The 15,169-nt window shown below is 29.3% G+C and overlaps 8 protein-coding genes across 12 annotated transcripts; 4 read left to right on the top strand and 4 right to left on the bottom strand.

Annotated features, from left to right (window-relative positions):
- Nucleotides 1-1,397: 1,397 nt before the first annotated feature.
- Nucleotides 1,398-2,355, bottom strand: LOC143190798 (acyl-coenzyme A thioesterase 13). The gene is made up of 3 exons (XM_076395369.1): nt 2,134-2,355; nt 1,879-2,066; nt 1,398-1,822 (listed from the first exon to the last, which is right to left on the bottom strand). Exons 1-3 carry the CDS (start codon nt 2,224-2,226, stop codon nt 1,615-1,617), a joined length of 489 nt encoding a protein of 162 aa, XP_076251484.1. The 5' UTR covers nt 2,227-2,355; the 3' UTR covers nt 1,398-1,614.
- Nucleotides 2,356-2,489: 134 nt separating this feature from the next.
- Nucleotides 2,490-3,951, top strand: LOC143190776 (uncharacterized). 2 transcript variants are annotated; one of them, XM_076395339.1, is made up of 5 exons: nt 2,490-2,676; nt 2,731-2,893; nt 2,944-3,144; nt 3,198-3,373; nt 3,423-3,951. In XM_076395339.1, exons 1-5 carry the CDS (start codon nt 2,638-2,640, stop codon nt 3,693-3,695), a joined length of 852 nt encoding a protein of 283 aa, XP_076251454.1. In that variant the 5' UTR covers nt 2,490-2,637; the 3' UTR covers nt 3,696-3,951. The 2 variants fall into 2 exon arrangements, with proteins under 2 accessions (XP_076251454.1, XP_076251462.1); XM_076395347.1 differs by having other exon boundaries at nt 3,429-3,951.
- Nucleotides 3,788-4,474, bottom strand: LOC143190819 (acyl-coenzyme A thioesterase 13). Its single transcript, XM_076395388.1, has 3 exons — nt 4,315-4,474; nt 4,077-4,264; nt 3,788-4,026 (listed from the first exon to the last, which is right to left on the bottom strand). The coding sequence occupies exons 1-3, from the start codon at nt 4,384-4,386 to the stop codon at nt 3,864-3,866; spliced, it is 423 nt and encodes a 140-aa protein (XP_076251503.1). The 5' UTR covers nt 4,387-4,474; the 3' UTR covers nt 3,788-3,863.
- Mettl4 (Methyltransferase like 4) lies at nt 4,396-5,982 on the top strand. 2 transcript variants are annotated; one of them, XM_076395328.1, is made up of 3 exons: nt 4,396-4,487; nt 4,573-5,356; nt 5,683-5,982. In XM_076395328.1, exons 2-3 carry the CDS (start codon nt 4,693-4,695, stop codon nt 5,937-5,939), a joined length of 921 nt encoding a protein of 306 aa, XP_076251443.1. In that variant the 5' UTR covers nt 4,396-4,487; nt 4,573-4,692; the 3' UTR covers nt 5,940-5,982. The 2 variants fall into 2 exon arrangements, with proteins under 2 accessions (XP_076251443.1, XP_076251434.1); XM_076395319.1 differs by having other exon boundaries at nt 4,450-5,356.
- Nucleotides 5,983-6,127: 145 nt separating this feature from the next.
- Nucleotides 6,128-7,109, bottom strand: twr (signal peptidase complex catalytic subunit SEC11 homolog C twr). The gene is made up of 5 exons (XM_076395359.1): nt 6,955-7,109; nt 6,725-6,836; nt 6,523-6,670; nt 6,286-6,463; nt 6,128-6,226 (listed from the first exon to the last, which is right to left on the bottom strand). Exons 1-5 carry the CDS (start codon nt 7,003-7,005, stop codon nt 6,176-6,178), a joined length of 540 nt encoding a protein of 179 aa, XP_076251474.1. The 5' UTR covers nt 7,006-7,109; the 3' UTR covers nt 6,128-6,175.
- A 620-nt stretch (nt 7,110-7,729) lies between these two features.
- RpL24 (Ribosomal protein L24) lies at nt 7,730-8,648 on the top strand. The gene is made up of 4 exons (XM_076395378.1): nt 7,730-7,806; nt 7,932-8,007; nt 8,131-8,378; nt 8,460-8,648. The coding sequence occupies exons 1-4, from the start codon at nt 7,802-7,804 to the stop codon at nt 8,593-8,595; spliced, it is 465 nt and encodes a 154-aa protein (XP_076251493.1). The 5' UTR covers nt 7,730-7,801; the 3' UTR covers nt 8,596-8,648.
- Nucleotides 8,649-9,890: 1,242 nt separating this feature from the next.
- On the top strand, nt 9,891-13,092 carry LOC143190737 (exodeoxyribonuclease). Of its 3 annotated transcripts, none has more exons than XM_076395294.1 (6): nt 9,891-10,046; nt 11,027-11,729; nt 11,792-11,938; nt 11,998-12,173; nt 12,229-12,362; nt 12,443-13,092. In XM_076395294.1, exons 1-6 carry the CDS (start codon nt 10,014-10,016, stop codon nt 12,558-12,560), a joined length of 1,311 nt encoding a protein of 436 aa, XP_076251409.1. In that variant the 5' UTR covers nt 9,891-10,013; the 3' UTR covers nt 12,561-13,092. The 3 variants fall into 3 exon arrangements, with proteins under 3 accessions (XP_076251409.1, XP_076251391.1, XP_076251401.1); XM_076395276.1 differs by lacking the exon at nt 9,891-10,046 and adding an exon at nt 10,241-10,695; XM_076395286.1 differs by lacking the exon at nt 9,891-10,046 and adding an exon at nt 10,726-10,958.
- Nucleotides 13,093-13,477: 385 nt separating this feature from the next.
- Pbp49 (proximal sequence element A Pbp49) lies at nt 13,478-14,962 on the bottom strand. Its single transcript, XM_076395398.1, has 6 exons — nt 14,732-14,962; nt 14,484-14,676; nt 14,176-14,430; nt 13,978-14,124; nt 13,797-13,927; nt 13,478-13,735 (listed from the first exon to the last, which is right to left on the bottom strand). The coding sequence occupies exons 1-6, from the start codon at nt 14,923-14,925 to the stop codon at nt 13,501-13,503; spliced, it is 1,155 nt and encodes a 384-aa protein (XP_076251513.1). The 5' UTR covers nt 14,926-14,962; the 3' UTR covers nt 13,478-13,500.
- Nucleotides 14,963-15,169: the final 207 nt, after the last annotated feature.

A 15,169-nucleotide genomic window follows, 5' to 3' on the forward strand; every position in this document is an offset into this window, starting at 1 on the left:
TGTATTTTTAAAGCACACCTTCTTCCTTCCCTTAAAATAAAATAGTTTTAAGTAAATTAAAAACAGTAAAATAGAGAAATAGTAGAGTGGAGGATGGAGACATTCTCTAGAAAATAAACATAGCCAATAAAGCCTATTTCGCAACGTCTTACCTTCTAAAATCTAAAAACCTAGACAGTAATAATAAGCCGAGAGTCTACAAAACAATAATAAGCAAGCTATGGAAGCAATGTGTCGACCATGACGGAAGTACAAAAAAACATATTCAATGTATTCGAAAGAATGGTACTGAGAAGGACCAATTACGGATATAATGACATCTGGAGCAATAGATATAATCAGACAGTTACAGTGTGCTGGACATGTGACAAGAATGGAAGACAAGAGTTTACCAAAAATAATTTTTGATAGTCTAATGTACGGAAGAAGGCCAGTGGAAAGACTTAAACGCCGGAAACTTAAACTTAAACTCAGGAAGATGCACGCGAGCTTCGGGGCGTACGAGTGTGGCAAGAAATAGACAGGCATGGAGGCAGAAAAAAAGAAGCAAAGGCCCGGTTTGGGTTGTAGCGCCATGGGAAAAAGAAGATATGTAAAATACACCTTTTAAAATACACGACACTGTTTAATGCTACACTAATGTAAACGAAACCCACCCTTATATTATAAGCATACCATCATATCATTTCACCTGACAGTACATTGATTTCTTTGAAGACTTCTTATTCTTCTTATTAGTCTTATTATATCTTATTAGTCGAGTGGTATAGTACATCCCTAAGAAACAACCATAGCCATAAAAAAATTATTGCATTAGCTTAGTTGCTTAGACATATTTTATTAGAATTTGGAATCACCAAAACTTGGAAAACCATTTCATACAGACTATATCATGGCGAAGGTAAATCCATACAAATAATATTAATAAAACTGTCCAGACAGGAATAAGATGACCAAGGCTTTGGTTTATATTAAAATATGGTTGGATTAGTTTAAAAAAATTAATTATTTTCCTTTAAATCCTATAGATTTCATAACTTAATAATAAATACTTCTATAACATTAGAAATACATAAGTTAGAAACACAATGTACAGATAAACTATTAACTTAAACATGATACATAAAACCAAAACAATTTACACTTACCAGACAAAATTGATAGTACAAAATAAACTTAAAAAAATCTTGTTCTGAAGAAATTTTAAGCATAACTAATCACATTCTATTTTAAGAAAAAGAGAATTGTTTGATATTTTATGTAACCATGGTATACTTTAGTATATTGGGTATAGAATGTGTTCAATTTAATGTATTCTGAAAAGAAAGCTTTACTTTGTGTTTAAAATAAGGCCTTAAATATAATATGGAAAAATCAAAAAATAATTCTATATGAAATCCTGTTTAACTATTCTGTATTTCTTCAAACTACATATAACTGTACACTTGATATCTAGTAAAAACTAGCAATAACCTACCTCAATCTTTTATCAGACTTATACAAAAAAATATAAATAATTCTAAATGATATATTTTCTTTAATAAAAATATATCTAAAAATATTTTGCTAACATTAACCTAAATTGGTTGATATTACTATTATTTACTTAATATATTATTTATTATCTGTATGGATATCTTGTGGAACATCAGTTTTAGGTTGAGGGTTCAAAACAAACATGTTATGAATACCTTTCATAATCAAGTCCCCTGTATTCTTATTTTTCATAATAACTTCTGCAAAACCCATTGAACGGCCTGCTTTAATTGTCTTTGCTTCCACCACAATAATGTCACCTAATTTAGCCTCAGGTTTATAAAATCTATAGAAATATAGACTTAAATATTTTACCTTACATTATAATTAAAATAAACATACGAAAAATTCATATCTACTGAAACATGATAATTATTGCCAAATTCATGAGAAGAAAATGAAAAACTAGTTAAAAAATCGGTTAGTGCTACAGTAAAACCTGTATTTAATTGTCCCATAGAATTTGTGTGCTCTTCTTCTACTATAAATTCTGCTAAACCACTTCCTTTTTCTACAGATAAAATGTTCACCTACATAAATATGTACATTATATTACTACTTTTTAATTAAGTGACTAAAAGACATTAAAATTTATACCTTACTTAAAACCCTATCAAAGATTTTTGTATTTTTAATATGACTCATTAATTCCTGAGCGCTCATCCGTGGTCTTGTAATAAAGGGCTTCATAATTTAAATAACCTGCAATACAGAAATAACACATCTAACACATTCACCTTCAATTAATACATAATTTCTGGGTATTATTTGGCTTCCCCTTCCAAAAAATAATATTGACCCAATTCAAAATGATATTTATATAAAAACTAATTAAAAAAAACATTATTTTAATATTATTATAATTTGAACTACTTAATAGTTCTAATAACATAGGAAAATGTAATTACACTACTACAATAAATTAACGTTAGGTAATATTTATTATTTTTCATGTAACGTTTTATTCCATGCACAAAGTAAGCTGTGAAAGAAAATTATAAACATCAAGTAATCGTAATTTGTTTTAATGGATGACAAAAGAATCTGTTGTTGATCGATATCATCAGTTAGAAAAGCAAAAAGGATTAGCTATTTTAAAAAATGAATAATTCTTTTGAAGAATCTTTAAAACGTCTTAGAGTAAAGTAAATTTGAGTTGATATAATTTTTTTGCTTTATTACGTAATTTTTTAGAATTTGCAAAATGATAATACAAATGTAAATTTTAATGATATTGAAGATAATGCTATGATGTTAAGTGAGCATAGAAACAATGATTTATTGCTAACAAAAAAAATAGAACATGTTTACAACATTGAAAAAATTAATACAACTAATAAATATATTACTTGTCAAGGTATGTAGCCATTACCATTTCTACTGATATTAATACCATCCATTTTAAAGAAAATCTTGAAATTCACTCAAAAAACAAATTAGAATTGGAAAAGTATCTAAAAAATTTAAAGAATGAATTTAATCAAAACATAATAAATTTAACTGAAGAATATGAAAATGAAATAAACATACAAATTGGAACAGAAGAGCTTAAATTAGAAAATTTGCAAAGGCAAATAGATGAAGAACAACAAAGGTTCTATACAAAGGGTAAAGTTTCATAAATAATGCTTAAATTGATTATTGAGTTATTTTTAATTCAGAAAAAGTTTTATGTAATGATTTGGAATTACTACATGCTTCTATAGCCACAGAAATAGATGAGTTAGAAACAAACATGTACAAAGAAACAGTTGATTTAAACATGAGAATAAGGCAAATGCAAAATATTAACAAGCGTTTACAAGAAGAAATTAATAATATAGAACAAACAGAAAAGGTAAAGAAGTTTTAAAATAATAAACCCAACTAATTATTATTATTTTGAGAAAAAGGAGAAATTTGGTAGTTTGAATAATGATGACTATCAAGGATTAATTGCAACTCGAAGTGAAATTAACGATACAAATCCGAAAGCAGATTTAAATAAACGAAAAACCATAAAAAGGAAGGAAACAGCAGAAATAAGTAACATATTATCCAATCACTCAATGAACACTATTGTCAAAAACCCAAATAAAACGCTAATGCCAAAGAAGAAAAGAAAATTATTTAATCCAGATGATTTAACCTACCTTGAAAATTTAGAGTTAAAAGATTAAGTGATTAAAATAAGCTCTCATATTTATCTATTTTTTTTATATTAACCTTAGGTCAGATCATAGTCCAGTTTTATTAGATTAAAATTTGCTGATTTTCTTAAATATTTATTAACTATTTAACAAATTTGTGTAATAATTTAGTTAATTGCTTAAGTTTTAAATATAACACTATTTTGGATGCATCATGTATTTCGTGTGAGATCCTTTGACAAGAATTTTACCAGTGGCCTTATCTTTAATAGATACTTCTAAGAAAGCAAGTGTTTTTCCAACCCTCACTGTATTAGCAAAAATTTGAATTTCATCACCTATTTTTGCACCCTTTATATACCTACAATGATTAACTATCAAGAGTCTTAAAAACAATAATATATAACTTACTCCATATTAATATTAACTGAAACATTTGGTACTTGACCATGTTTATGAGACAAAAGGGCATACGTAGAAAGAGTATCCACTAATGTAGCTGATAATCCACCATGAAGACCACCTAAAATATTTGAGTGTTCCTCTTCGACTTTTAACTCAGCAGTACATGTACCATTTTCCAACGATAATACTTTGATCTAAATAGGTTATTTCATTAAAGAAATATATATTTAATCCCTATGTATACCTTATTAAGAACTCTTTCGAATACTTTTGTTCGTTGTAATATTTTTGTCAATTCAGCAACAGTAAGAACCATGGTTTTTACAATTGAAGAACATTAACAATCAAACTAACCAATTATTTCATTATATAACCTAACTTTGTAACCTTTTAATAGAATGAATTGTCGATAACTAGGTCCGTATTTTCAGGAATATTCTAACCTTATTTTGAAATAACAAGTTTAGAAATATATAATTTATAAACATATATGACTTTAAAGTTTCAGAATGAAATTGGTTACTTCATTTCGACCGAGGAATATTTTAATTCCATATCGAAGACAGGAGAAGGGCAATTTACTATTAATCCCGACTTATTTAAAATTTTCTCTCCGTATTCAATGAGAAGGTATTTTATGAAGAAGAAAATAACTGGTGTTGATACCAACATTGGAAGTAGTTCTTTTATTAGCGATATAAAAGATAAAGAAGTTTCTGAAATAAAGGCAAAGTATTTAAAAATTGCGAAATATTTAAAGGACCAAGGTTTACTAAAAAAGGGTGAGAAAATACCAAATACTGTTGCCTTAAATTGTGCAGAAAAAGTATACTCAAAGTCCAACGTAAATATTGTAAAAAATGCAATAGGTTCAAATATTGGTCCTGCTACAATAAGAACATTGCAAGACTCTAAATTTTTCTTTCCTGAAAATTGTATATTTTACAGTAAAGACATCTCTGAGATAAATGTGCAACTACTGGACAAGAAATTTGATTTAATTTTGTTAGATCCACCTTGGTGGAATAAATACATAAGACGTAAAAGGAAAAAGTCTCCTGATGCATATAACATGATGTACAATACAGATTTAAAAAGCATTCCTATAGAAAAAATGCTTACAGAAACTGGTATAGTGGTAGTATGGTGCACAAACTCATCTCAACATCTACATGACCTTACTCAAAATATATTTCCAAAATGGGGTGTTAAATTTGTTGCCAAATGGTATTGGGTAAAGATTACTACACTTGGTGATCCAATATGTGAGTTTTCTGAACCACCAGGTAATTAATATTTATGAACAATTTTTTAGTTTTTTAAAACACTTCTATATCATATTTTTTATTTAAAAGTTTACTGTTTATTACAAATAATGGTTTACACAAAAATGAATAAACTTAGACATAATAATAAAATAGGTTAATGTGTTTGATTACAATAAATTATATATAGCATTAAAGGTTGTGTATTTGATGTTAGCTTTACATTAAAATAATTATGCTGTGGATAGATTGATTAGGTATGTTTTTAATTAATAGAGAGAAATGATTCCCAATTATCATTGAAAATATAAAAATAAGATTATTAATAGTGTAATATTAACTTTTAGGTAAACAGCCATTTGAACAAATAATTTTTGGCTATCGAAATCCCAGCAAGTGTTTACCAGACAGTGGAAAATTACTCATTAGTGTACCCAGTGCAATACATTCAAGCAAACCTCCTCTTGTTGAAGTTATCCAGAATCTTTTGCCTGAAAATCCTCAGTGTTTAGAAATATTTGCTAGATATCTTTTACCAAACTGGACCAGTTATGGAAATGAAGTGTTAAAATTTCAAAATGAATGTCTATATTTATCCCAATAAGAAAATTAAAAAAAAAATGTGTAAATAAAATAAGTAAAATTTTGTTCCACATTTCCTGAATGACATTTTGTTATTAATTAGAAATATAGAAGTGTTCAAAAATTAATTTCAAATTTAGGAAAATAAAATATAAACAGTCAAGTAAAGAACACAAAAATTTAAATTGGTTGAAAAAAAAAACATTATAATTTATACACAATTAAAAAATATATTAATAAGTAATTAAGTTTAAGTATTTATTCTCTGTGTATTAAAACATAAAATCCAAGACAACCCAAGACAGCATACTAAAACAAGAATTAAAGAAATTAGCTATCATTCAAAGTTAAGTTACTAAATTATTTACCTTAAACTTAGGGTATTCATTCATTAATATAGTAACTATACCAACATAAGGCAAAAATCCTCTTGCTCTACCAACAATATCTTTTTTGGTTAACCACAATTGCCCTGGAGCATACAACCCCCTATCATCTACACTATTATTGTCACCTTTGGTTAAGAATTTTACAGTCTGATTATTCCTAAAATGGACATTTCATATTAATCCATTTCATTGGAGACATTTTAAAATCATGCCTACTTTTCATGTAATTTCAGCACTCTGTGTACGATTGGGATATCTCTACCTTCTACTTTAAAAACAACAATTTCACCGACTCTCACAGGCTCTTCTGGGTAGTTTGTCAATAACAATAAGTCACCTCTGTGAAATGCTGGTTCCATACTTCCTAAAGGCAAATATGTATCAAAGTAATAATAAAAATAGATTAAAGGTTAATTACCTGATAAAACTACGACTATGGGACTTTCACTACCCGTTACAACCATTAAACCTTTCCATATCATCAAAGCCGACGATACTACCATAGCAAAAGTTAACATTTGATAATAAACCTAGAAATAATAATTTAATTTATATAAAAATAAGAAAAGTGTTTAAGTAAATAATAGAGTTGTTTAGAAGGCAGCATCTGTTTTATGGGAAAAGAAAATATTGAATTAAATTTCTTACTTGGCGTTTATTCATTCGCTTAATATCATCGAAGAGCGTCGCGATATCCATTTTTAAATAATTCTATCTGAATGTGAAATAGTTTTAAATGATTATTTCACCGAAAAGTCCACGTCAATTAACAGGTTATAGATGACAGTTTTTCTATGGATGACAACTCGTATAGGAAATACAAAATACATGAGTTAGATAAGTTAATTAGAAAAGGATAGCAATGAATAGATTGTCAAAAATGAATCAGATTCAAATAGTAAATATATAATATATTTGATGTAATAAATATATTAGTCAGTTTTACAATTGTTGGGATTTTCTACTTCACTGTTTTTAATGTTCCAATCGTTTATTAATAGTTGCAGAGGAATTAAAGTTTCTATACTAGTTTTTATTTTAAACAATTCAACATTACACATGCTTTCCGCTTCCATAATTTTTTGTTTATAGAGATTCATTGCAATTTCCTTCTCCATTTCAAGTTTTAAAGCATCCTCTGATAAATGATATGATTTATGTCTTTTATTATGAGATAGTTTATGTTCTAAATCAATGGTTTCTTTCAATTCTTCCTGCCAAAGAATTTTTTCTTTGGAAACGGACTCTTTCAGGGTTTTAAGCAATGCCGATAATGTAATTAATCTATCTTGGAGTTCTGTAAAAATTGCTTTATTGTTTTCCTCAAGTTCTTCCAAAATTTCATTAAACTGTCTCATATTTCATATACTATCCTTAATAAAATTCAAGGAGGGAAAATTTAAATTTGACGTTCACTGACAGATGTCAATATTCAGTAAAAGTAGTACGTACGGCGCATGCACTTTCTTTCTTGTTTGTAGATTTTTTTGACAAGATGAAGTAAGTTTTGTGGTGAATTATCTGAAAATATAGTGAACATCTTCTATAATCTTTGCTTTAAATTACATATTTATGATTAGATGTGCTGCTAACAAACTTATTTTAATTATATTTTTCTTTTTTAGGATCGGACTTTGTGCTTATAGTGGATATAAAATTCACCCTGGCCATGGCAAAACTATGGTCAAAGTTGATGGAAAAGTAAGTATTTATAACTTTTTAATACGAAAATATATTGTATTAAGATTTTATGCACTTTATTAGTATATTCCTGTGTTGTTTTTATTGGGTCGTTTGTCTAACATAACCTTAATTGCATTTTAGACATTTACGTTCTTGAATTCAAAATGTGAAAGAGCTCACCTTATGAGAAGAAATCCTCGTAAAGTGACGTGGACCGTACTTTATAGACGTAAACATAAGAAGGGTCAAGAAGAAGAAGCCACTAAAAAACGTACCCGTAGAACACAGAAGTTCCAACGCGCTATTGTAGGTGCTTCTTTAAATGATATTTTAGCCAAGAGAAATCAAAGGCCAGAGGTGCGAGAGGCACAAAGGGAACAGGCTATCCGGTAAGTTTTTTTTATTCCAAACATCTTAATGTTATTAGGCATATTAGTAAGGAGTTAATAAATTAACTGTTATTTTTTTAGTGCTGCTAAAGAAGCCAAAAAGTCTACCAAAGCAGCCAAAAAGGCCACTGCTCCACCAAAAGCTAAAAGTGCGCCTAAGCAAAAGGTGGCCAAGGTTATACAAAAAGCTGCCCCAAGAGTTGGAGGAAAACGATAAGTTATTCATTGTATTAGGCCTTTTTAAAAAAATAAAATTCATTAAGTTCTAAATACCTTTTTATTAATTTGCCAATTTTATTATTCACGATACTCTTAAATTTTTTATATAAAAGACAAGTGACCAGTTCTTACAAAATGATAAATGGGCTTTATGTTGCACAATTGTTACTGTACTGGCTATGAAGTATGAATCAAGCAAACAGAATGGATATAGTAATTGAGATTTCAAGATACCCTCAGTGTTGTTCTAGAGTGCATTCAAGAAGTATGTTTTCTATAAAATAATATTTTGAAGCAAATGTTAATATCTAAAAGTTTTCACATGTCATAATTTATATACATGGGCAAATGCAATTTGAAACTTCCTAATGTCACCACCACTGCAGTAATTATGTTTCATGAGATTTCATTCTATGCCTTTAATGGAAAAACATATTTTAAAGTCATTTTTTGCCATATTGAATAGGTTTAAATTTTTTTAACAATATTTTTTGTATATTTTAAACTCTCCTTTTTACCAACGAGGGTTTATCTGGTCTGGACCTACTGTTTAACGTGGGCTCCGAACCACGGTTCTCGGCATTAAGCCTATCTAGTGGCGAGTGACTAACTTAATTACTGAAAATAATTCAGGAAACATCCGGTCTTACCCAGGGTCTTTACTGGGATGATTTTCCTTGTCGGATTTTAAACTCTTGTCTATGCCAGTTAGAAATTTACGACCGTGTCCCAGCAAGGTTCGAACCCGCGATTATCGTAACAGTAGATGGACCGTCGTGTCGCCTTTACCACCACGCCTACCAAGCCGGCAATAAGTAATATTACTATGACTGTATTAGAAATTAAACACTGGCTTATTTATTTATTGATACTTTCAATTGAATAATGAAAATGGGGGATTAGTCAAACATTGTAGTATTAATTGGAAGAGCTAATGTTCCATGAATATCATTTTCATGCAGGGAAAGTAATATTTCCGATAAATGATACCATTTCACTATATGAAATACTATTACATATTCTATTTTATTGGAATTCAATTTTAAATTCAGTGGAGTTAACTTTTAGACAATTAAATTAGACAGCACACTATTAGTTTCATATAAATAAATATGTTTTTTCTATGTTTCTTTGCCTGTTCCTAAATCAATTTATCAAATTTTATTGCCTAATAAGGCTTTTGAAATTTTACCATGAGAACCACTGGTAAAACCATCTTATAGCTGATACAATAGAAATCTGTCGAAATGATTTTCCATGGTAACCGTAGACCAATGAAATAGCTAAACCCCTCCATTATGGATTGCGTTTTTGGCAGAAGGCAGTTGGATTGATTCGTTATTTTGGCGGTTTTTCCTGGTGGTAATTTTTGTGTCAATACGTTTAAGAACAAGATTAGTGCCGCTCAAGGAAGCTATGCCACCAAAAAAGAAACCAACTAAAAAAACGGTAAGATATTAATGTTTACTACAGGATTTTGATTATTGTAACCTCATATTTTAGTTGCATATTTATAAAATTGTTATAAGATATGGGATGCAGTGGGTTGTCTGATTTTACTTATTATATTGATTTTGTCTTTTAACAGATGGGGCAAAAGTCCCGCTACCATTTTGATTCCGCGCCATTTTGTTTATGTGACGTTTAGTTCAGTTTCGTTTTAACTATTGTGTTGTGTAGAAGACCAACTTTTATTATGGATAAATATACACCGCAAGAACGAGCAGAAATAGTAAAAATATTTATTGAAAATAATCGTTCCATTATTGCCACTCAGCGGAAATTGTGTCAAAAATACCCTTTTCGTCCAGTACCTCACAAAACCACAATTTATCGTATACATGCGAATTTTCGACAGTACGGTACGACAGAAGATAGACCTCGTTCTGGAAGGCCACGGACTTCCCGTAACGCTGAAAATGTGGCTCTGGTACGCGATAGTTTAGCCGAGTCTCCAGAAACATCAATTAGGAGACGTGGTTCCCAGTTACATATTTCTGCACGCAGTTTAAGGCGAATTTTGAAAACTGATTTGGAAATTTTCCCGTACGAAATTCAATCAGTCAAAAAATTGCTACCGAGAGATCCTGATCAACAAGTTGAGTACAGTTGAGCATATATTCATTCAAAATATATTCATCACCTGCGAGCATGATGCGGCAGTTTATTATTAACATTTTCAAAAATTGTTCAGTAAGCTGCTTCAAATATAAAAAAGATGCAAATATGTGTGGTTATATTTATCCTAGATTTAATTTCAATATCTTAACTTATCGATTGAGTAGTTTTAATATTGGATTAACTAAGAGCAATTTTCGAATGGCTTTATGGCATAAGTTAGCAGAAGTTGGGTCGTTATATGTAAATAGAATTAATTTATTTTTAGTTATACATAATTATGTATTTCTATTTTTTTTTCAATTGCTTAGGCTGATGTTAATGATGAAGTAGTGGAGCCGGTAACTAAAACAAGAGGAGCTAGAGCTGCTAAACTTACTAAAATCACTAAAACTCCAATTGATAATGAAGAGGAAGAAGAGCAACCAAAAAAAAGCACCCGTGCTGTACGAAATAAAGCTGATCCTCCAATAAAAACTGAATCTAAAAGTAAGAAGAAAAATTCTAAAGAAAATGGTGCTATCCAACCAGATGAAAATGGAGTTGATGAGAATAAAGGGAAGGAAACAAAAAGAAATACCAAAAGAAAAGTTGTTGAAAAAGCTGAAAATGTTGAAAATTCGTCAGTAACTCCAAAGAAAAAAAAAATTGTAAAAGAGGATGGTAAGAAAGACACAAAAAAAGCTAAAGATACTGCTGCGACAAATAAAAAAGCTACAGCTGGTACAAAAGAAGCAAAACCTGCTCAAAATCAGACCAGTACTAAGTGGAATACAATTGATTTTGGTAATTCCAAAAAAAGTGCCAATGGAGAGACAAATAACTTTAAAATAACTTCTTGGAATGTTGATGGGATACGGGCATGGTTGAAGAAAGGAGGTTTGAACATTATTGAGCATGATAATCCAGATATTTTATGTTTGCAAGAGACTAAATGCAGTGAGGAGAAGTTACCAGAGGAGGTGACGGATCTGGAAGGATATCATCAATATTGGTGTAGTAGTGATAAGGAAGGTAAGTTAGGGCTTTTTGGCTTCTAGAAGGTAACATGTTACTATTAATATTACATATTTTAGGATATGCTGGTGTGGGAGTTTATACTAAAGAAGAACCAATCTCTGTAGTTAAAGGTATTGGTGATAAAGAACAAGATAATGAAGGTCGATGCTTAACTTTAGAATATGACAAATTTTATTTGGTAAATGTCTATGTTCCAAATGCAGGTAATTTGTTTTTAATGTGGCTTTTCTTTAGTACTTGTAAAACAAAAACAATTTTTTAGGACGTGGTTTGGTGACACTACCCAAGAGATTGAATTTTAATGAATCTTTTAAGGCATACATTAAAAAATTGGATAAAAAAAAGCCAGTTATTGTATGCGGCGATATGAATGTTGCACACAATGAGATTGATTTGAAAAATCCCAAAACTAATAAGAAAAATGCAGGTTTTACACAGGTTTGTTTGTGCATACCTGTATATTTTTGCAGTATATCATAAGTTATTATTATAGGAAGAAAGAGATGGTATGACAGACTTTTTAAGTGATGGTTATATTGATTCATTAAGAGAGTTGTATCCAGATCAAGAAGAAATTTACACATTCTGGTCATACATGAGCAATGCCAGAGCAAAGAATATTGGGTGGTGAGTATTTTAAATAATATATTTTTAAAATAGATAACAGGTATAATAACAAGTTTTCAATTAAAAAAAAACGCTTTTAGGAGACTTGACTATTTCATCTATTCTGAACGAATCAAGGATCTGATTTGTGATAGTGTCGTAAGAAGTGAAGTGTATGGATCTGACCATTGTCCCATATCTCTATTCATTCACTTTTAATTTTCTTTATTCCATGTTATATGGTCATATAATAGTGTTTTAGTGTGTTAAGTTCATTACATTGTTTTGTTTGTTTAGTTTATAAGCCACTTTTGATAATTATGTTGAGGGACTATTTTGCCATACCTTTTATTCAGGGGAAGCATCATTGCACTAATAATTGTTATACTTCAAGAGTATTATTTTAAGATGAAATACACTCTGGATGTAAAGGAGCAATTCCAGACTAAAAACCTACAGGTTACTGTCTTCTACAAGGCTCAAAATTCTTATTCCTCCAATACCAATCAAAGATTTGGTTTGTGGTAGTGTAAGCAACATTTATAGATCGTATTCCTAACAAAATTTTCATTGGCTTCAGTTCAAATAATGTAGTCTTAAGATACCTTGTTTAATTTTTTAGTTAAGTGATTTTCTATTTTTTATATTTGTGTTATACCAGCTGAATATGTTACATTTTTACCTTCTGTACTTCATTTTATTTGATGGGTATCACTGAAAAAACAGTTATATTAATAAAAAAAATTATATACAAGGTAGTTTTAATACGTGTTCCAAATATGATCCTTAATATGAAAACAAATACTAAATATATCCAATACCTTTTTCTTATTTCAAAATGGTGATAACTCCTTTAAAAACTGACTTTAGATCTCTATGATTGTAACCAAACAGTATGTGCAAGACTATATTTTGTCTTTAAAAACAAAATAATATAGTTTTTAGTTTCTTTTCCTTATCGGAAGAGGTTGTAATATCGGGTCATGTATAATTTATTTATTATTGATATATTTTATTGAGCTAATTAAATGTACTAGAAATTACAAAAAGGGAGAAAAAATAAATTTCCACAAATGGCAACACTAGAAACATTGACATAATAGTCTTATGTTGTGAAAAAAAAAAACAAAGGCATATATAAATCAAATATTTATTTACATTATTTACTGTCCTTAGATTCATATATAAACATATCATTGTGATATGGATACAGTTGAAAAGTACCGAGTTTTTTACCATTTAAAAAAAGATAAGAGTTCAAGCATTTAGTGCAGAAGAAAGCTTTTCTTACCGGCAGACGATCGCTGTTTAAGACAAACCATGATGAATGATTTAGGGCACACATGAAACATAAGTGATTACTGTGGCGCTTCATGGATATTAAACGTGGATACCTACAAAGAACATATATTAAATAAAAATAGATCCATTTGGTTACTGAATAAAAATTCTCACTTTTTTGAAACCAAGCAATCATCTTTCTGGATAAGTCTTGCATCAGAAAACGTCAAAACGTGCTCACATTCTCCCTGATGAATATAAACATACCCATAACCTAATCTTGGCTTTAGACTATCCAAAGTCACCTAGAAACATAGTAATAATGATTAGCTAGTACAGCTGAATTGAGACTTACTCCTTCCATTGATTGTGATCCAAAGTTCGCTATATTTCTATTTAGAGCCCATTTTCTTACAACATCAGAATAATCAATAGAATTTGGATGAGACATGTCATTGTAAAACACATTCTCTATACAAAAACATCTGGATGGATATTTTTCCTTAAAGTTTACCAATTAGATCATCATAAACCAAACTACCTTGTTCTTTACTTTTGCATTCATGTGTTGTATTAAATCTAATGTAGTTGTTTCCACTTCCTTGATAATAAAGTGGTCTGATACACACTTAATAGCATCAGCTAATTCCATTAATGTATTAGAACCTAAAATCTCAATTTCATATTGCAATCTTAAACTTTCAGACGTCAAGCGAGTTCCTGTCATTGTATTGAAAGGGACATAGATAATGACATTATAAATAAAATTCGATCCAGGTTCGATGTCTTTTATAGAACTGGGATCATCCTAACAAAAGATGTTATTTTTATCAAGTAAAGTACTATATATAATATACAAACCTTGTCTTCTTCAACTGATATGGTCATAGTTTTTAAATCTATATTATCTTTCATTTTGTTAAATTCTTCTTTGCTCTTCACTGTCTCTAAATATGTCTCTGGTAATGGGTGTACATGTTGTATCAGATTATCTTGTGGGATAAAATTTAAAGGTAGAAATGCATTCTCTTCACTAAGGCTTAATTTATCAATTCTGCAAGAATATAAATCAATAAATACATACTTAGGTTTTTATTGATAACTATTACGAGCATCTCTCTTCCAGTTTTGTTATATCATCTAGTTTTAAGTTCAAGTCAAATTCTTCGCGTAATAAACGCAGTTTCTCTTCGTTTGTGTTTGATTTTGCTGTACAACATTCTTTTGTCCAATTATGGAAGTATTCTTTTAATTCTTGAGGTTCTGTTGAAAAAAAATTACCGGGATTGTATATATTCTCCATCGTTAAGCTTTTATTTGTTTATATTTTAAAATAGGTTAGGTCAAATATTCCACTTCTTTCATAGCACTTATATTTCTTTAATTACTATTAAAAACTATTAATTCTTTTAAATATTTTTCTAGTTTAGCGATTTATTTATTTATTTTAAATATATAAAAAAAATTATACTGCCCCCAACAATTTGATGGTTTTTTAAAATTTACGATGTTTATAATAATTATAATGTGTATACATTTCTGTTTAT

The sequence above is a fragment of the Rhynchophorus ferrugineus genome, unplaced genomic scaffold (genome assembly GCF_030347505.1).
Source record: "Rhynchophorus ferrugineus isolate W39M unplaced genomic scaffold, kcgeb_rfMv2 rfM1, whole genome shotgun sequence".
In the NCBI taxonomy this organism is placed as follows: domain Eukaryota; kingdom Metazoa; phylum Arthropoda; class Insecta; order Coleoptera; family Curculionidae; genus Rhynchophorus; species Rhynchophorus ferrugineus.